Source organism: Pan paniscus, chromosome 11 (genome assembly GCF_029289425.2).
Source record: "Pan paniscus chromosome 11, NHGRI_mPanPan1-v2.0_pri, whole genome shotgun sequence".
In the NCBI taxonomy this organism is placed as follows: Eukaryota; Metazoa; Chordata; class Mammalia; order Primates; family Hominidae; genus Pan; species Pan paniscus.
Window position 1 is genome coordinate 124212980 of NC_073260.2, and position 21369 is coordinate 124234348.

The following is a 21369-nucleotide window of genomic DNA, read 5'->3' on the forward strand; positions in this document are numbered from 1 at the left end:
TTACCAGACACATGCCTGTGGTCCAGGGCAAAAGTTGGTTCTCTCTTTAAGGAAAAAAGAAAATAAGAGGAAAACAGCCGGAAGTGAGACGGTAGATGGCGAAAGAACAGAGAAGAAAGTTGACTGGAACGGTTGAAATTAAATTCAAATTTCTGCGAAATTCTTCAACTTAAAATTGCAAGGAAAGCAAAAGAGATGGAGGATCTGTAGATTAAAAGCGTCTCCAGAGATGTAACAATCAATAGCGGTGTGTGGACCTTATTTGAATACCAATTTTAAAAAGCAAGCATCAAAAATATATCATTAGTGGAATAATTAAAAATTTGATCAGTGACTGAATATTTGATGATACTAAGAAATTACAGTTAAAATTTTAAAGTATGACAATGGTATTGTGATGGTTAAAAACAAATCCCTTATCTTTTAAGATGCAGACAAAAATGAAATATGATGTCCGAGATTTACTTCAAAATAATACTTATTGATGTAAACCTATGCAAGGAACTGAGAAGTGGGCTAGCAGTGTGACAGCTGGTGCAGTCAGGGTGGACAGTCCCCTGGGCTCCCTTTATTTATTTTTTATTTATGTATTTTGAGATGGAGTCTCACTCTGTCACCCAGGCTGCAGTGCAGTGGTGTGATCTCAGCTCACTGCAACCTCCACTTCCCAGGTTAAAGCGATTCTCCTGCCTCAGCCTCCCGAGTAGCTGGGATTACAGGCACCCGCCACCACGCCCGGCTAATTTTTTTGTATTTTTAGTAGACATGGAGTTTCACCATGTTGGCCAGGCTGGTCTTGAACTCCTCACCTCAAGTGATCTGCCTGCCTTGGCCTCCCAAAGTGCTGGGATTACAGGTGCCCAACACCAGGCCCAGCGAATTTTTGTATTTTTAGTAGAGATGGGGTTTCGCCACATTGGCCAGGCTGGTCTTGAAATCCTGACCTCAGTTGATCCACCTGGGCTTCTCTTTAAATGGGTGCACTGCAGCAGAGTGGATGAGCAAGAGAAAGTGCCAGAAACAGGAAGTGGGAAAGGCTATTGGCATTGGGATTGGTAGGAGAATAAATACCTTGGTATCTACTGGAGGGCTGTGACAACTGACCCAAGAAAGAAACGGATGAATCTGGCCTGGGAATCTTTCATAAGGATCCTTGATGGGAACAGTTGTTTATTATGAATGGCCTTAGTTTGCCTCCTCTTCTATAATACATTATTCTGGGAATCCCTCTGTGGTAGATAATGCAAGGTTATGCTGCCTTGGGTGTGGGTTGCATCTACTAAACATTCTGATTTGGTGGCATTTAAAAGAATGAGGTTTCACAGTCAGTTATTCCTCCCATCCTATCAGAACAATGTGCTCTCTGAGAACACGATGAACATCCATGGCCACAGGGGAATGAAAAGTGGGTCTGGGAAGGTGGTCCAAGACTACAGCTGGACAAGAAACAGCTGATGGCCAGCTTGCCAATTACCTCAGCGGAATGCATGGAGTAGTTGGGTGGCAATTTTTCCAAGGCAACTGGGAGACAGTAGGATCCAGTTTGAAGACGTTCATTTAAGAGAATTGGCAGCCACTGAAACAGATGATGTAAATAATAAAGTGGTATTTATTACAGCATATAATTCTGATAATTTATCTAGCTCGCAATAATCAAATGCAACTAAACGGTGATTAGATATTGACCAGTACTCTTTTTGGCAGTAATTTCTGTCCAGTTCTTTGCATTTTAAATCTCCGAGACCTCCTGAAATGGTAATATTGATGATTTATTGCTTTTGGAGCTAAAGCAGTAGCATTTTTCTCTGTAGCCAATGTTTGTGTGTGTCTGAACAACATCAATGTTTATTTCACCTTTTATATCTTTTAAAGAAAAAATGGTTTCTTCTTGGGGGACAAAGCTAGTTCTATACGTGAAGCATGGATATTAAATTTGGAAACAGTGAACACTGCAATGCTTTTTAAAAAACAGATGAGTATTCTTCCAACATCTATCACCCACTAGCCTTCCATTCCTGAAATTTGACATTTGCTAAGGCAAATCATTTCTGCCTCTTGCTATAATGTGGCTTAGCATGTTTTGCTACTTCTGACTGGAAAAAATCAAGTGAATAGAATTTGTTTGTTTATCTCTGCAGGGACCTCAGATGCACCAACAACTGCAGTGTGAGTCAGCAGGCTGGAAACGACTCACTGAATATCCCAGGAGAGTTTCCACGGAGGCTCCTTGCTTCTGCTGACAGCTGATATGGTAGAAGGTGAACAGGAGGTGGTGATTTACTGTGAGCTTTGCGGGGAGCTTAATTTTCACTTCTTCATAAAAGTCAGGAGACCTGTTTCAAAAGCACATTATACACAAATAACTTTTAGCAAGAATGATGACTTCTCCGATTGTAAAACGCCACAGCCCCTTTGCTCCTCAGAATTTGCCTGGTGTTTTGCTTTTCATTTTACATTACTCTGCTCTGAAGCTGGAAGTCCCTGAGACCAAGCTTATGTTATTAGATACACTTCCCTTACATAAAACTGTTCATGAACTAAAGGCTTTGTCAGGAAAAACAAAAAGCAAAAAACAAAAAAAACTCCCCCACACAATGGAAAACTCCAACAACTTAATTTGAAGAAAGGATGAGGTTTGGACTCCTGCTGTGACCTCCTTTTTCCATTTCTACCCAAGGAACCAAGCCTAGCACCTAGCTGCACTCATCAAAGAGTAGAAGCAAATGAATGAGGCAGGAGGAAAAAGGAACCGATTTAACTGCATTATGAAGCCCTAGATTCTTCATTAATTACGAAGTACATTATGTACATTGTAAAGTAATGTAGGTATGTAATGTACATTACCTCACTTAATCCTCATCCCAATCCCAGAATGTGCTTAAATGAAGGACTTAATTAGGCCCAGGTTATCAGGCCCGGATCAAACCCAATTCCGTCCAACACTGTGCAGATGTCTCTCCCTTCCCTGTGGAACATGAATAATAGGGTAGGCATTATCCCATGACTCCATTTGCCAGTGGAATAATGAGTGTTCCATTTCTCCTTTGGTCAGCCTAGGCAGACAGTGGGGCAGGTGTCAAGTGGAACGAACAGGGACACACAGGGCAAGGGGAGCCGGACTGTGCTTCTGGTCCCCTCCAGGGTCTCAAAGCAAGTTAGGAAATGTGTTTCCTTAATTAACGTAATACAACCTCTTTGCATCATACTAGAATAGAAGCTTCCGGAAAAGTCAAAACTATATTGGATTCTTGAAGACACATTCTTCTCTCAGTCTTGGTTTAATGGCAAAGTTATACATCTTCAACACAGAGTCATGGAACTGGCATGGATTTCCTTTGCCCCTCAGTCCCTGAATTATAAAAACAGTTAGGAGGAACCACCCAGGGGACTTGGAAAAACCAGGAGATGATGAAACCATCTTGACATATATTTAGAATGCTGAAATAGACTTACTTATTATGGTATGTAACAGCTGTGTACACTTCCTGCAGAAATTCAGGCCCGCTGGACTTTCCAAAGATGACCTGTTCACCAGTAGAGAAAAGATCAAATTATCAGTAACATTTGGGTATATCAAATTGACTATCATCAGGCCAACAGAATGTTCTGGTCTCATAGAGCTGCATTTTGTACAATTAAGAGTGCTGGGTTGGCTAGGAGCAGTGGCTCACACCTGTAATCTCAGCACTCTGGGAGGTCGGCGTGGGAGAACGGCTTGAGCCCAGGAGTTGGAGACCAGCCTGGGTAACATGGCGAAACCTCATCTCTACAAAAAAATATAAAAATTAGCCAGGCGTGGTGGCACATGCGTATAGTCCCTGCTACTCAGGGGGCGGAGGCAAGAGGATCGCTTGAGCCTAGGAAGCAGAGGTTGCAGTGAGTCGAGATTGCACCATTGCACTCCAGCCTGGGCAAGAGTGAGATCCTGTCTCAAAAAGAAAAAAAAAAGTGCTGGGACTACAACTGGCCCAAGCACACCAGTGCAAAGGAACTGGCTATGAAGGGTGAAATGAGGTTCCAAGGGGCTATATTAGTGACCAAAGGCCACATGTTTGTGAGATTAGAAAACCAGTACTCTCTCCACTCTGCCTCACTGCCTAGAGGTCTATCCAACAGGCCAAAGTTACATACTTTTGTCTTGAGTGAGAAATCCCCAGTTCCAGGTTCTTCTCTCTCAAACATACAGACCTACTCACTTAGGTGATTTGAATCTCCACTGCCTTATCCACATTTGTGCCATTTAGAAAAAGATACCTCCTTGGGCCTGAAGCAGCATTTAGGATGCATTATGAACAAGTGCACTCACCTTTGTGCAGAGAAAAAAAGCTCTTTCCTCTAGATGGAGTCATCCCAACACCAGAACCCATGGCTCAGTGAATGAAGAACAGACTGGACTTCAGCCCAAAGTCACTCTTGCCTGGGCATCTTGGCTGCCACAGGATCTGCACAAGCATATCTGGTACTCCTGGCAGTGGCATGCCAGGGGCCTGAGCAGGGAGGGGTCTGAGCAGGGGGGACTAAGAGGACCCCACCACTGTCTTAAGACACCTTGCATTGGGAAGACAGGTGGGACGTTAGGAGAAAGGTTTTTGTTTTCTTTTTTTCTTTGGGTGGGACATTAAGAGAAAGGATTTTTTTCTTTTTCTCTTTAGAAAGGTATATTAACTGAGTGCAGTGGCTCACGCCTTTAGTCCCAGCACTTTAGGAGGCCGAGGCGGGTGGATCAGCTGAGGTCAGGAGTTTGAGACCAGCCTGGCCAACATGGTGAAACCCCATCTCTACTAAAAATACAAAATTAGCTGGGCGTGGTGGCACGCGCCTGTAATCCCACCTACTTGGAAGGCTGAGGCAGGAGAATCACTTGAACTTGGGAGGTGGAGGTTGCGGCCATTGTACTCCAGCCTGGACAAAAAGAGTGAAACTCCGTCTCAAAAAAAAAAAAAAAAAAGAAAAAAAGAAAGAAAGTTATATTAACTGAATTCTATGACTTATGGGAAATAGTAATAGCTAACCACCATCTCATTTAGAAGGAGATGGTTTAAAAAGTATAAATTCTGGCATTTTGAGTTCCTTGGAGCACACTGCATTTTATATATATATATGAAAAATTTGATTTATATTTTGCCTCAGAACAAAGATCCATTCCTAGAAGGTGTGGAGGTGGTGTGTGTTTATAATTACTAGGCGGTACTTTGTATTCATCAGCACTGTGGTCCGAGGCTAGAGTAAGTGTGTAACACCGTGTGTGTACAACACAGTGTGTACAGTTTGTGCACGGAAGACACTCGGCAAACATGGCGCACATGTTGAGCCATCTCTTTACTTTGTATGCCTTTAGAGTGGGGTGGTCCTATGGGCAGTATGGAAAGACTTTATGACTTTTTTTAATCCTCTAAAATGATCTGTATGTTCCAAGCTCACTACAGAATAAGCCGAGAAAGAGATCGTCAAGTAAGACTGACCCTGTTTCCCCATTGATATCCTGGGCACAGAAGCCCTTGCACACGCTGAGCAGTATTAGCCTGGAATAGACGGACTTTGTACACTGATGAGTCCCGGACTTGTGTGAAGTGACAGGGGTGAGCAGCCCACCCTGATTTGAGGCAAATGTTCGTTTCCCTCCTTACCGGCATCGCATTGCTAGCATCTTCTCCACACATAAACTGGATCTTTATGGTAATGTTCCGGGCTGATGCTAGTTTGTTTACAAAGTTCAGCCTCTGTGGGTAGACATAGAGAAGGTTTCTGGAAAAGAAGAGATAAAGAATCAATGAAAAAGGTGTAGAGTTGATTTTAACTAAGTTCTTCAGCGAATGCTGAGACTTCCATTCATGGGGTGCTTTTTCCAAAGAAGTTTTTCCTCTCAGAAGTGAATTATTATTGGGGGGAGTGAATTACTTGATTCTTCCTCTTCAGCTACAGTCATCTGAAAATAGCCCCCATCGCTCTCTGTTTTGCTACAAGTAAAGATGTGTCTGCTGCAGCTTAGAAAGTCTTCATGTCTTGGAATGTGGAAATCTGCCTAGAGGTAATTGTATATCTGATACACAGATAAAGAAGGCAAAAAAGGTCCAGCTCATTTTAAATAAAACTCATGGCCATAGATAATGGCCTAATTGTCATTCTTCTCTTTTTTCTTCCTAATCTTTATGTAATAGTTTCCTTTTCTTACTGGCATGGCACTCGTATTGGCTTAGCTTTCTGTTCTTATCTAAGATGGCAGCTCAAACCTCCAAGCTCAATTACTGTATAACAACAACAACAATAAGAATAATATATCCATCCATTTGACAACTATAGGACAGGTACTAGGCTACCCAGTGCCTGGGTAACTTGCATATATTTTTCTTTCTATTTGCATTATTAGTAGTAGATTCCACTACAATGTAAGTTCCACAAGGGCAGGGCTTTTTCTCTGATGTTTTTGATTCACTGATGTATCTCCAGCAGCTAGAATAGTGCCTAGGACACAGTAGTATTAAGTAAGTGTTTGTTGAATGAAGGAATGAGTGTATACATAATTGATGAAGTATATTCCTGGCTTGAAGAAACAATAATAATGATACTAACATTTAAACAGGACTTATCCTGAGTCAGGCCAATGTTCCAAATACTTCATATTTATTAATTTGTTTAATTCTCATAGCTATCCTATAGGTTGGTACTATTATCATTGTCATCATCCCCATGTCACAAGTGAGGAACAAATGAGATACAGAGATGTTAGGTAATACACCCCATATCATATCACTAAATGGCAGAGCGGGGAATTGAACCCAGACTGTCTAGTTCCAGAGTCATGCTCATAACCACTGTATTCTCTCAGATAAGAGCCCTGATAAGCATGGCCTTTTCATACTGTGCTATCCTGACATCTCTCAGGGACAAGTTTGCCTTAATTTTCTAGGTATTAACAGTGGCATGTCAACCTGCATTTCCCAGCCTGTCCCACAGAGCCCTAGTGTTCTGCAAAGTGTTAACAAGTGTATGGGGAAGGTAGGGGGCGTTGAGCAAATGTGCTTGGGAAAGAGCAAGGCAAAGCGAGATAAACAGGTTACTGTGCACTGAGAATGCCTCAGAAGGAGAAAGACTCTTCTTTCCCCAAATGTTTTGACCTCAGAACTCCTTTCATTTATTTATCCTTTCATGGTAGCTTTTATGAATTTAACATTCTGAGAAATTATTTGGGGAAACATTGAGATAAACTTACCTAGTCACAGAAGAACATCCCACATCAAGGAAAGAAAAGTTAGGGCACAGGGATTCTCTACTCAAATCTCTTGCAAAATAATGAATGCTCTCAGGTATTCGAGAGGAAAAATGATAATTGGAACAATCAAGAACACACAGGAGCCGTTACGTTGGATGTGCAAGTTCAAAGGCCACGGAAGCAAATAAATAGTATTCCTAGGTCTTATTTTACCCTCATCTCTCTATTTTGGGTGACTCCCTGGAGGCAGAATGCGGCTGGCCTGGTGCTGGGAGCGAGTATGAGTTGCTGTACCCTGTGACTTTCTGGGCTGATATATGACAATACTCAATGAGCTTCAAATATCAGTGAGGTGCAGATGGTCTTCCCAGAAGAGTAGATGACAGGCCATGTCACAATGAAGGGATTAGCATAGAATTCTGGGGTGGTCAGGCCAGGAGGCACCTAGACTGAGCCCCAACTTTTAAAGATGAGACACATGATAAATGAGCCACAGAGCAGGCAGAGATCCACTACAGTGCTGTTTCTACTCAACCACTGGCTGTCTTAGCAGCACCTCCCAAATCTTGCTCTGTCTAAACAGAGGCAGCCTAAAACCCTGATGCAGGTAGATAAGACTGAGCCACTGATGCTGTCAGGAGTGGACATGGATATAGTAAATGATGATGGAAGGCAGTTTACAGTTGGGGTGCAGGGATGTGTGTGGGGTACAGACCCCTCTCTGCTCACTGTTCACTTCTGTTCATCTCCACTGCCACCAATCAAATAAGCAGAGCTAATGTCTGTTAAGCGGGATTGAGGGTGTTCTCTCTGGAGGCAGAGAGCTGAGATTTGAAGCCAGCTTTTGCTTCTTTTAGCTGCATGGCCTTTGGCAAGTTACTTAGCTTTTCCAAAGCATAATTGCATCGACCTCAAAGGGCTGTGGTGAGCATTAATGAGCAACAACTGAAACCTAGAAGACTTCTCTGAACAGAAAAGTTTTATAACTAGCAGTAGACTTCTATTATTATCATTACTATAATAGAAGCATGATATATGCTTCTAAAGGCATGATTTTTGAGAAGTGATTTACTTCTGTACCTCATCAAGTACAAACTCTGTAAACCTACAAATGTGAACACTGAAAACATACTGAAGTTATATAGCCCCCTAAAAACATACATGATAGTTATTATGATAATTATTTCCTCCATATGGCTAACAGGTCAGACCCACACTCCAACTTACCTTGTCCCTGTCTCTCCACTCTGAACCACCCTCATTCTCACCTGGACCCCTGCAACGCCTTCTCAATAGATCTTGACTTCTACACTTGCCTCTTACAATGTTCCTCATATATTGGTCAGAAGGATTTTTCAAAAATGTAACATAAATTATGTCAGGCCCCTACAAGGGTTTCCCAAACTTTTTATCATGGGTCCTACATGACCTTGCCCTTGGCAATGGCTCTGACCTTATCTTTCATCATTCTCCCATGCTGGCCTTTTTTCAAAACCTAGAACATTCCAAACTTATTCCTTCCTTCGTGCCTTCTGTTCCCCAGAGGGCTTCCCCATTCACTAAATGGATGGTTCTTCTCATCTTTGGGGTTGAGCTCAGGTGTCATATCTTCTGAGGTCTTCCTACCGTTCTATTTGATTGGTCCATTCCACTTTCACACACACACTCCCTCTTTCATAATCATATGATTATCTTAACAGAAATGATTATGAAAGCAATATGTGCCCATTTTTCAACCTTGCATAACATAAAAGTACATAAAAGTATAAAGAAAAGAACAGCAACCACCCACTATACCATTGCTCCGAGGAAGATCACCCTTAGGACTTTAACACATTTCCATTTAGCCTTTTCCCCTCTACACATTAAACCCTTTTTTTTTTTTTTTCAATTTTTGAGACAGGATCTCACTCTGTTGCCCAGGCTGGAGTACAGCGGTATGATCATGGCTTACTGCAGCCTTGACCTCCTGGGCTCCAGTGATCCTCCAGCCTCAGCCTCCCTAGTAGCTAGAATAGTAGGCATGCATCATGACCACCTGACTAATTTTTAAATTTTTTGTAGAGACAGGGTCTCACTATGGTGCCCAGGCTGGTCTTGAACTCCTGGCCTTCAGTGATACTCCTGCCTTGGCCTCCCACAGTGCTGGAATTATAGGCACAAGTCACTACGCCCAGCCACATTAAACATTTTTATCATACTGTATGTACAAAGCTTTATCTTTTTTTATGCCACTAAATGTTCAGTTATGACCATTTCCCCAATGTGACTATTCTTAATAAACATGATTTTAATGGGTGCATGGTATTGCATATTCTGAATATGCCATAATATATACTGGTCTCCTCTAAAAATAAGCATTCAGGTCACTTCCTTGTTTCAGTTAGAAACCTGTGATGAACACTTTATATATCATGCCCCTCTGCAGTGCAGATACTTTTGGAAGAATCCCCTTATATTCTGTAATGCTCAGCTTCATCATCTTTGAATTAATTAAAAGACGCCAATCAACCTTTCTTGAATGCTGTGTTTGAAGGAATAATGAGCCAGAGTTTGTGAAGGTGCTTTGAAGTAGCTGGATGAAAGGGATTATGTAAATCATAACAGTAGTAGCCCTGCCAGACTGCTCTCACCACACTTGTCTCTTACACTCCAATACAGGGGCACCGCCACCCATTCCCATGCACCCCCACCACTGCTCAGCAATTTTGCATGTTGCTTCCAAAGGGGTTGCTCACCCCTGTATCCAAACATCACCACCACAGATATTCAGTGTCCTGCCCCACACTGCCAGCACTCCCCACCGAGCACACAGCTGGAAGGAAACTTGAAGATAATTTGGTCCAACATCCCATTTTTTGAAGGTCAGGAAACTAACTCCCAGAAAGGTTAAATGAGTTTGCCTAGAATTTCTTTTAAGGAGATGCATTTCCTAAGGGTCATCGTATTTCTAAATCAGTAAGAGTGCTAAGTAATATGTTTTGTTAAATCTGCATGTTTTTAAAGAAACAAATATAAGAGAATAATAACGTTGCCTTTTGGAAGGGAAGATCTGCCTGCATGGCCAGTAACCCAGAGCCCAAGCCAGATAAAAATAATTATTAACGAACGGATAAACAGGCTCATATGCTTCCTTTGTGATGAATTAAGGGTCTCATACTGGCCAGAGAATCATGTTATCTAAGTAATTTTGAGAAGACAGCCCATGACCTTAATAATTTGCCACTTGTTATGGCAGTTATTTTGAAAGTTTTCTAGGTAACTGAAGGTCCAGTGTATGTGCCAGGCATTTAGTATAATCTTATCTTTCCCCAAATGTGGACAAAAGTGGTTTTTTTCAGTCACATATACCACCGCATTGAGAACTGGACATTTGATATTCATCAGCAATTTTCCCTCCAGGGCCCCCTCAGATGGCTTTTCTTGATTACAAACTATTTTGGAAACTCCAAATTCTTTCCACTGATTTAGCAACGAATCCTCAACTTATTTTTAAACTGCTGTAATTGAGCAGCTCTGGGGGTTAACTTGTGGAATCTGGTCATTCTTAGATCAAATTATCAACCAAACACTCTGCTCTTACCACCTTGGGACCATCTTCTATTTCCTTTGCTGAGAATAGGTTAACCAAGGGACCTTGAAATCATTCAAAGCCACAATACAAAAACATCACTTTGGCTTCTCCCAAGTTTATCCTACTCTTCATCTGGTGCAAGGAAATGAACAGAAAAACCTGACCCTGTTAATTATTCCCAAGATGACATCAATGTGCTCTCCCATGGCCTTCTACAGCTTGGAGCTGAGCTCAAGGAGCAAGGAGTTACAGCAGAAAGCACACAGGCCACCTGTTTAAGCAACTGGACACTTTGAACACCTCTTTAGCTGAGCTTCTAGGTCAGCCGGCAGGAGAGAAGGAAAGAGGGCTTTGAGAGGAGAGAGGAGCAGCTCGACGAGAGGAGTGGAGGCCCCCATCAGCCGGCTGCTGAGCTCCAGTGTCAACTGGTTGCAGGGATGACCTGCAGGGAGGGATTTAATGAGGAGCTGAAGTTGCTGGAGCTAAGTTGGTAGATGCTGCACCCTTTAAGGCAAGTGGGCTTCCAGTGACAAAGGTGAAGGATGATGTCATGGTGAGTCAATCATTACTGATCATTTGAGTTGGCCATTATTTTAACAGATTGGCAAATAGGTCATGGGAATAGGGTTCATGAAGTTGGGTTTATTTCTTCTGTGAAAATAGCCTGGTTAAGGAGAGTGGAGGTGCAAATAAACCTTCACAATGAGAATGTGTATGCATCGGCCATTCCTGGTACTGGTAAGCTAAACCATGTTTTGAGTAAAAAACACTGGGTCACTGATACCCACATCTGCCAAGGAGAACATGGAGGACCAATCAGTCATGTGATAAAGCCAGAATCCCAAGCCTTCTGTAATCTGAAAATATTTTACTTACAGGGCCTTAAAAATCTCAAAGAGAGCCAAAGTATTATCTGTAGTTGTTCAAGGTCGAACAACCCTTGCTGCTGCTTTTCCTGGGTATCTCTTTGAAAGTGGCACTGAGATGAGTGAAATGGCCAATACTCAGTGTATAATGTTGAGTGAAAATGCAGAAAATAAAATTTTATCTTTGACAGGGCTGTAAATATGCAAAAATTGAATATGCATGAAGGTTAGCAGCTAGAAAATGATGTGGGAAAGTGAAAAAAGTAGATTTTATTTCGAAATAAAATTGGTGTCAATTTTCGTTTTATTTTTGTTACTTCAATATACGGCCTGAAACAAAGTAGTAATATGAAATCTACGCCTTTTTTAAAAAAGGAGGAAACAAAGAAAAAATATTTGCTGATTTTGTGGGCTGCATTTTGCATCTCAGTAGCACCTGTAATTTAAGCTGCTTTTATACCAGGGGAGATGGGATTTATGGAGACTTGTGATTAGATAATGGGTGGAAATGTCCTTCAAAAAATTGCAAAATGCTCTACAAATGTAAGGTGAACAAGTCAATCTCCTCATCTGTAATAAAACGGCTGGAGCCAGGTCTTAAACGCAATGATGCCTAAGAACTGCTTGAAAGCTGCAAAGTATGATACTAATTAAGATGATCTTCTTACCAGGATTGTGTGAACAAACGGAGTGCCTTTTAAAATGCAACTTTAAACGTTCTGCAGGATTGTAAGATATTATATGTTACCTGGGAAGTCAATCAATCTGTCTGGGATCCTCTCTTCATTTTTCCATTTCTCTCAGTCTGTGTCTTTAATTTGTGTATGTCTCTCTGCCTCTCCTTCAGACTCTCCCAGTCTCTATGTCTCTCTGATTAACATCCCCCTGCCTTCCTCTGTCACAGCCTCTTTTTTTGGAGATGGAGTCTATGCTCTGTTGCTTGGGCTGGAGTGCTGTGGCGTGACCACAGCTTACTGCAGCCTCAACTTTCTGGGCTCAAGCGATCCTCTGCTTCAGCCTCCTAAGTTTCTAGGACTACAGATTGAAGGCACCACAATGCCTGGCTAATTTTTTAGTTTTACTTTTTGTAGAGGTGAAATCTTCCTGTGTTACCCAGGCTGGTCTCGAACTCCTGGGCTCAAGTGGTCCTCATGCCTGGGCCTCCTAAAGTGCTTGGATTACAAGCCCAAGCCACTGTGACCAGCTGAAATGCTCTTTTTGAGGGAGCACTCCATTCCTCCCGCTCCTTTTAGTGACTAAAATCCATTTGCTTACCAGTTACCAAGTGCTTGACAATTTCCTACTCTGAGCTGAGGTTGAGGTTTGGACAGGGCCATTTAAGCTCTCAGGATGACAAACACAGCACCTAGGATCTATGAACAACTTAAGATTCCACAAAAATGTCTGAGATTCCAGAAGTTATTGGCTCTAAAAATATGAAAAGTAAAACCTCAAAACCGAAATTAATAAATTTTTAATTAAATGCTTACCAAATGCAAAATTTTTCAGTTAGCCAATGGCAACTCTTCTGAGTTTAACCTGAAGGCAAAAATTTTTTCCTGCTACTTTTCAGACTGTTATAAAATTATATACAAAGTATACATAATACAGTAGGTACATCTTAATATGTTTTAAATAACATGTGGTCTGGTGCTTCCAGCTTAGGGAAATCTTAAAAATGCCTTGGGTATGGATATTTGGGGGAGGGTATAAAATACCAGAAAAATCAGTGTTTCTATTTTATTCTTTTTTTTTTTAATTTTGAGATGGAGTCTTGCTCTGTTGCCCAGGCTGGAGTGCAGTGGCATGATCTCAGCTAACTGCAACCTCCACTGCCCAGGTTCAAGCAATTCTCCTGCCTCGGCCTCCCGAGTAGCTGGGACTACAGGAGCATGCTACCAGGCCCGGCTAATTTTTGTATTTTTAGTAGAGATGGGGTTTCACCATGTTGGCCAGGCTGGTCTCGAACTCCTGACCTCAAGTGATCCGCCCGCCTCGGCCTCCCAAAATGTTGGGATTACAGGTGTGAGCCACCATACTTGGCCTATTTTATTCATTTTTTAACAGCTTGAAACACAAGTGTTGTTTTGATAGTAAACTACTAGCAACATGCAATTCTGATACAACACCACTGAAACAGGTTTATACATAAAACGCTCTGTTTTTCTAAATAAGCTCTTTCAGCCAAACAGTTTTGGCAATTTCAAAGTAATTTCTTTTTCTTCATTTGTGTTTTAAAATTCTCCCTCTGTAAATTTTTTTTTTTTTTTTTTTGCAAAGACAGAGCCAAAAAATTGATGAAGTGGAAATGCAGCAAAGCCAACTGCATGAACAAAGATGCTGTCATTCAAAAAGTACAGGAAAAGGTTGGCGCTTTTTACTCTCTATAGCAATTTGTTGTAAATAGACTGATCCCATCAGAGTGAACTTCAAATGCCTACTAATGTCAGTAACATCTTCTGATTATCTGGTGTCTTTTATTCAAGGATTCAGAAGGAAATTGCAAATCTAGATACATTATTTTAAGGTACTTATGCAAGGAAAACAGCTGAGGAGATGATTTTATCATTCATATTTCACTACCAGCAAAATCTATTTTAAATGTAATAATAAAAAATAGCTAACATTATTTCATTCTTACTCTATGCAGGCACTGTTACAAGCATCTATGACAGGTACTACTATTAGTCTCATTCAGAAGACGATAAAACTGAGGTGTGAAGAGAATGCATTAACTTGTACCAGGTAACACAGCAGCAGGTGGCACACTGCAATTCAAATCCAGGTGCTCTGAAGTAAACAATCTCTCTGGTCAACAATTAGACTCACCAGAACTTTATTGTAATGTCGTCTTATAATATCTCCAAGGGTTAAAGGGATGTTACTCCAAATAAACTATGAGGTTTTTCTGAGTGAGCTAAAATTTTACTACTCAAAGGGCAGTCCAACGAGTAGGAGCATCAACGTCAGCGTCAGCATCAGCATCAGCATAGCATTGCCTGGGAGCCAGTTAGAAATGCACCATGGACCTGCTAGATCAGAACCTACATTTTAACAATGCACCAGGTGTCTCAAATGTACATTCGAGTTTGAGAAGCACTGACCCAAGAGAACTGGTTTGTTTTTAAATTGGCAGATATATGAATCTTATCGTTCATTGTGATTCCCTTTATTGCTTGGCTGCTAGGCAGCTCAAATTTGCAGGTTTTGTTGTTGTTGTTGTTTGTTTCTCTTTGAGATGGAGTCTCCCTCTGTCACCCAGGCTGGAGTGCAATGGCGCGATCTCAGCTCACTGCAACCTCCACTTCCTGGGCTCAAGCGATTCTCCTGCCTCAGCCTCCCAAGTAGCTGGGACTACAGGCACATGCCACCACACCTGGCTAATTTTTGTATTTTTAGTAGAGACGGGGTTTCACCATGTTGGCCAGGTTGGTCTTGAACTCCTGACCTCAAGTGATCCGCCCACCTCGGCCTCCCAAACTGTTGGGATTACAGGCGTGAGCCACCGCACCTGGCCTGCAGGTAATTTTTAAAGGAACTGTCAAAAGCCTTAATAAACATTCTGTGTACATATTAACCTTACAGACACTTAGATTTATTTCTCTCTCCTTATTTTCCTTTCACTCAGAAATTTTATACCTTGTTATATAACCTCTATAACTGCCTTAGACACTTTTTAGAATGGGAAGGAGTTGAGCACAGTGGCTCAGGCCTATAATCCCAGCACTTTGGGAGGTCAAGGCAGGAGGACTGTTTCAGGCCAGGAGTTTGAGACTAGCCTAGCCTGGGGAACATAGTGAGACCCCATCTGAACAACAGAATTTTTTTTTTATTAGCCAGGCATGGTGGTGTGTGCCTGTAATCCCAGCTACGCAGAAGGCTGAGGCTGGAAGATCACTTGAGTCCAGGAGTTCAAGGCTGCAGTGAGCTATGATCACGCCACTGCACTCCAGCCTGGGTGACAGAATGAGACCCTGTCTCAAGAAATAAGTAAGTAAATAAATAAATAAATAGAATGAGAAGGTTCATAAATGTGGAAAAAAAAACCAAAACATTTGCTGTGTCCTGTCTTGTCATTCTGTGGCCAAGGCCTCATGCCATTATTTGTGTTTATTCCTGTTTCCAATGTTTTAGGTTAGATAAAAGTGCAAATTCACAAAGGAACCAGAGAAAAATGAAAACAGAAGGAAAACTCCTGATGTGTAGGGTGAAGAGAACATTCTGTCTTCAGAAATCAGAGCAAGAAAAATGGAAGGTAAAACATGTTCCAGGGCACCAGTCAGAGCCCCACAAGGCTGTCTGCCCTGGGAAATGGCGCAAGATTAGGAGGAGGCACTGGCGCTGTTATCGCAAGCAGCAGCTTGCCCCTTAGTAACCCCTGCCCTCCACAGGCCAGGCTGCAATACTTCATATAAATGCTGGTACTGTACTCTGAACATCAGGGGCCTCTACACCCCTCACAAACAGCAAATGCAGTTAAGACGCCAAAAAAAAAAATGGTATCAAATTGTTTAAAAACGCTACAATAAATGGTCCAATATTCTTTCTCTATGATTTTGTAATGTTAAAAAAATCCACTGAAAGTGGATTTCAAATGACAGAAAGAGAGAAAGAGAAAGAGAGAGAGAGAAATAAAACAATAGCCAGTCTTAATGTCTCTTATGGTACCACTTTTAAAGATTTCTTTCAGTGAGAAAACAATCCATGCTTTTTCAACTGATGATCTGCAATTTGAATATGAGATACGGTGATTTTATACAGCACAACTCTTATTACTACTAATTGATCTTTGAACATGAATTGATTAAATATAGCTGCTATGATATCTGTAGAATACCTTTTCTATTACATTAATCTCCATCCCATTCTTTTCTATAAGTAAAAGTTCCTTTTGAGTGAGAGATTGGAAAACCAGCATTCCTTCTGCTAAATAAAGCAGACCCTCGAGAATGCTATCTTTTAGAAATGGGTGAAAGGAGCCATCCTTAAAACCCACTTCACTTGTTTAAGTCCAACTAGTTTTCAATAGCAAAGACCCAAAGGGAAAGCTAGAGTGTTTATGGTCTTAGGTCTTATCCAGATCAGATTCCCAAAGAAAAGAATCACAAATATCCAAGCATTCGAAATCTGCTGGGGAAACCTAACTGCTTTAAGAAAAAAAAAAAATTCTCTCCCCGATCCTGATTGAAAATGATTTCTAAACCATACTTTGTTGAACCAACTGAAATTTTTTTCAAGTAAGATGCCCATGTTAGCAAATTTCCTTCTGAAACACTGCTTGGTAGATTTAATATATTAAGAGGTTTATATATAATTCACTCTCACCTTAGTATGAATTGGTTCACTCACCCTCCCTCCTTACAAAAAGCTTGGATTTATGGACTGAAGGTGTGCATGCAGAAAAGGAATAAAGAGAGGATAGGGTAATCACTGACTAGGAAGCACTGCTTTCGGGAAGATCTGGATGCTTAGAGGCTTAAGGAAAGTGATGAAGCAACGGGAGGTGGGAAGGGACCCAAACCAAATTTTTTTTTTTTTTGAGACGGAGTCTGGCTCTGTCGCCCAGGCTGGAGTGCAGTGGTGCAATCTCGCCTCACTGCAAGCTCTGCCTCCCGGGTTCACGCTATTCTCCTGCCTCAGCCTCCGGAGTAGCTGGGATTACAGGCGCCCACCACCAGGCCTGGCTAATTTTTTTTGTATTTTTAGTATAGACAGGGTTTCACCGTGTTAGCCAGGATGGTCTCAATCTCCTGACCTCGTGATCCGCCCGCCTCGGCCTCCCAAAGTGCTGGGATTACAGGCGTGAGCCACCGCGCCCGGCCAAAATTTTTTACTCTACATTTTTTTCTTAAACTTAAGATTGACAAGACAGTCAAAAGGTCCACTGGATAAATGTATCTTTCCTAACTCGCAGCCACTGTCCTTGGAACCCAGGATGTGGTTTGAAGGCTCTAAGTGATCTGGATTTACTTTTTCTTATTTGTCTTGTGGTTTCTGTATAGGGATGGCTCAGAAATGTGTTCACCAGCTCGAGCCCCATGCTGGTTTATTAGAATCCTGTTTCCAGTGTGGTTTTCTTTTTCTGCCTGAAAGTCATTTACTAAGAATGTATTTTTTTCTAAATGGGGGAAGGATTGGAACTACTCTAGCAGGAAACATTTCAGACAGCCTGTAAATCTCACCTTTCCATAGGTACAGTGACCATTTCACTCAGTACTCTGTCCATTTGGTAATATGCATGTAGATCTGCAGATGCTTGGGAGGTGAGTGTGTGGCTGGGAGTTAGGGAGGAATAGGGTGTACAAGGTGCCGGGGTGCTGTGCAAGAGGAGAAATGAATCCATTTCTTCATATGTACAGCTTAGGGTTTCTCCCCACTATTTGAAAATAAGAAAATGCAGAGAATCTGCTTTCTAGGTAAAAAACAACTTTTCCCTATTTTGCAGGCTTATTTCTTTGGAGTGTGGTTTAGTAAGGGACTCCACACCTTTGAGTATCTGTCAAGAAGTGGCTATTTTTTTTCTTTTATTAGAGAGTGATGCATTGCAGATGTCCTAGAAATATGCCATTCTGGGCTGGGCACGGTGGCTCATGCCTGTAATCCCAGCACTTTGGGAGGTCAAGGTGGGTAGATCACAGGGTCAGGAGACTGAGACCATCCTGGCCAACAAGGTGAAACCCCGTCTCTACTAAAATACAAAAAATAAGCTGGGCGTGGTGGCACATGCCTGTAATCCCAGCTATTCAGGAGGCTGAGGCAGGGGAATCGCTTGAACCAGGAAGGCGGAGGTTGCAGTGAGCCGAGATTGTGCCACTGCACTACAGCCTGGTGACAGAGCAAGACTCCGTCTCAAAAAAAGAAAAAAAAAAGAAAAGAAAAAGAAATACACCAGTCTGATGGGAACACTTCATGAGGCACGTTGTCCTCAGCATCCACAGAATTAACCTGCCCTCCCTGTCACCCTCCTACCCCCATATTCCTCCCAATTCAATGTTTTGTAGCTTCGTTAAGAACTGTGCTAGCAGCTTCTAATGAAATAACCAATGATTCTGCTTCCTGATATTCTTGCTCTGTGAAATCCTCTCCCTTTGAGTGTGGGCTAGACCTAGTGACTCGCTTCTGATGGAGTGACAAAAGTCAATACGACGTTTGTCAAAATAGGACAAAAGTGGTGAGGTACTGCTCTTGAGAACAGGCTGTGAAAGACCCTGGCCTCTGTCTTGCTTTCTGTCCCTTACCCTCCCGCTTGCTTGTTTTGACGAAGCCAATTGCTACACTGTGAGCTGCCCCCCATGAGAAAACATTTTAAGGAACTTAAGGAAGCCTCTGGCTTAGTGAGGAACCAAGGCCCTCAGCCTAACAACCCGTGAGCAATTGCATCCGGCCAACAGCCACATGAGTGAGCTTGGAAGTGGATCCACCCCCAGGGGACCCTTGAGGTGACGGCAGCCTAGGCTGACATCCTCACTGCACTTTTCGAAGGCTCAGACCAAGCAGGTCAGCTGCACCCGCGTAACCTACATAAACTTGTGAGATAATGACTGTTGTTTTGAGCTGCAAAGGTTTTGTTATACAGCAATAGATAACTAACACAAGTATGTAAATTTTAAAAAGTATACGTCAGGTGTTCTTTGATATTTAAATATGTGTTTCCTTCAAAAAAAATGGTTTTACTTCAAAAATTTCTGCCTCAATTCGACCTCCAGGTCTAAGGACATAATATAATGACTCCCCGCACAAAAATATTCTTTTTTTTTTTTTTTAGACAGAGTCTTGCTCTGTCCCCCAGGCTGGAGTGGAATGCTGTGATCTCGGCTCACTGCAACCTCCACCTCTCGGGTTCAAGCGATTCTCCTGCCTCAGCCTCCCGAGTAGCTGGGATTACAGGCACCCGCCACCACGGCTGGCTAAGTTTAGTATTTTTAGTAAAGACAGGGTTTTGCCATGTTGTCCAGACTAGTCTTGAACTCCTGGCCTCAGGTGATCCACCTGCCTTGGCCTCCCAAAGTGCTGGGATTACAGGCGTGAGCCACCGTGCCCGGCCACAAAAATATTCTTAATCACAAAATAGTCTCTTTGGAGTCAATTCAATCTCCAAAGAAGTATAAGAACATGAGAATTTCTAGAAGTATAAATAATTTTTCCTTGGTTCCAGTGTTGATTATATGAACTAAATTAATTAATGTCTCCTGAAGAGGTTGTGATAGGTCAGATAAGAAGAAGAATGCTGAAAAGTACCTAGTACAAACACCCTTCCTTTTCCCCCAAAGCAACACATTTTGAATGAAAACCTCCTGCAGATAAAAACAAAATAAACATTTCAATAATACTTGGCTTTGCTCAAGACCTAAAAGTTAAGTTTAAAGACACCATTTGCATAGTCCAAATCTGGACTGTGCTGTATTTTTCTTTTTTTTTGAGGCCACCAGACAGAATTGTCAGATGGAGAACCAGCACCAACCAACCTGCAAGTTCCTTTAACAGACAGAGAGAGCACATTTTTCCCAGGCTTTGCAAATAGTTTCCTAAAACCAATCTGCCAGCTGAGAAAAACACATATAAATACCAGAACGCTTCCAATTTCTGCTGGTGCTGAGGCTGATATTTTTGGTTATTTGGGGTAGATCCTTTATTAGTTCTCTACCCATTTAAAGAAACAGCCAATGAATAAATCAATAATCTCCATTAAAATGCTTGTTTTATCATTCTTGATGTTTTTAACATTGCCAGATGCCTTGGTTTGGGTTGGGGAAGAAAGTATTGGAATCGGGGGAAACAGCAGGTCTGCCAGGAAATAAATTGGCCAGATGCCCCCAGCTGCCTCTGTAAACATATCCTTGCTTTAGGCACTTGGCAAGAGAGAGGACTTGTCTGAGTTTTGGAGGTAGGAGAACTTTCAAAGATCTCAAGGTGGTTGCAGAACAAAGTTGCATTACATGTCATTGCATAGATCAGCATGGTTGCCTGTGGTTCTAGTGTCTCTTAGGAGACTGGGATTTGCCTTCCAAGACAGGCAGTCACCCCTCCTTGTCTATTTCAGCACCAAGCATAGTGTCTGACACACAGCAGGGGCTTATAATACTGGTTAGGTGAATGCATCACCATTATTCACAGGCTGACGACTATTGCCAGGCATATGAGATTTTTCAAAGGGAAGATATTCTGCTCCCTTTGTCCCTGAATGACACATGGTGAGGAAGGAGCTGAGAAGTGTTCCCACTCCCTACACTCACACCAGCGTGACAAGTCCACAAGGGGATGTAGCATCCCCAGACCATTCTGAGGGTTAACAGTCCTTCTTACAGACTTCATTTCTTTCAGAGCTAGATATATAAAGTATCGGCACTTTTTTTTTTTTTTTGAGACAGAGTCTCACACTGTCACTGGACTGGAGTGCAGTGGCGCGATCTTGGCTCACTGCAACCTCCGCCTCCAAGTTCAAGCGATTCTGCTGCCCCAGCCTCCCAAGTAGCTGGGATTACAGGTGCCCGCCACCATGCCCAGCTAATTTTTTGTATTTTTAGTAGAGATGGGGTTTCACTATGTTGGCCAGGCTGGTTTCAAACTCCTGACCTTGTGATCCACCCGCCTCGGCCTCCCAAAGTGCAGGGATTACAGGCATGAGCCACCGTGCCTGGCCAAGTGTCACCACTTGTTTTGGCTGCTGGCCTGGGATGCCGATTCTCATGCCAGAGTTTGGTTCAGTTTCATCACAACTC

The 21369-nt window shown here is 42.2% G+C and overlaps 1 protein-coding gene across 1 annotated transcript in view; it reads right to left on the reverse strand.

Moving 5' to 3' along the window:
- DOCK8 (dedicator of cytokinesis 8) overlaps window positions 1–21369 on the reverse strand; it is a 249536-nt gene that overhangs the window by 91801 nt on the left and 136366 nt on the right. The window contains exons 15-18 of the mRNA XM_008963393.4: window positions 5628–5745; window positions 3454–3524; window positions 2195–2333; window positions 1475–1576 (exon numbers count right to left, since the gene is read on the reverse strand). Of these exons, the coding sequence (XP_008961641.3) occupies window positions 1475–1576; window positions 2195–2333; window positions 3454–3524; window positions 5628–5745 (430 nt within the window). The remainder of the gene's footprint in view (window positions 1–1474; window positions 1577–2194; window positions 2334–3453; window positions 3525–5627; window positions 5746–21369) is intronic.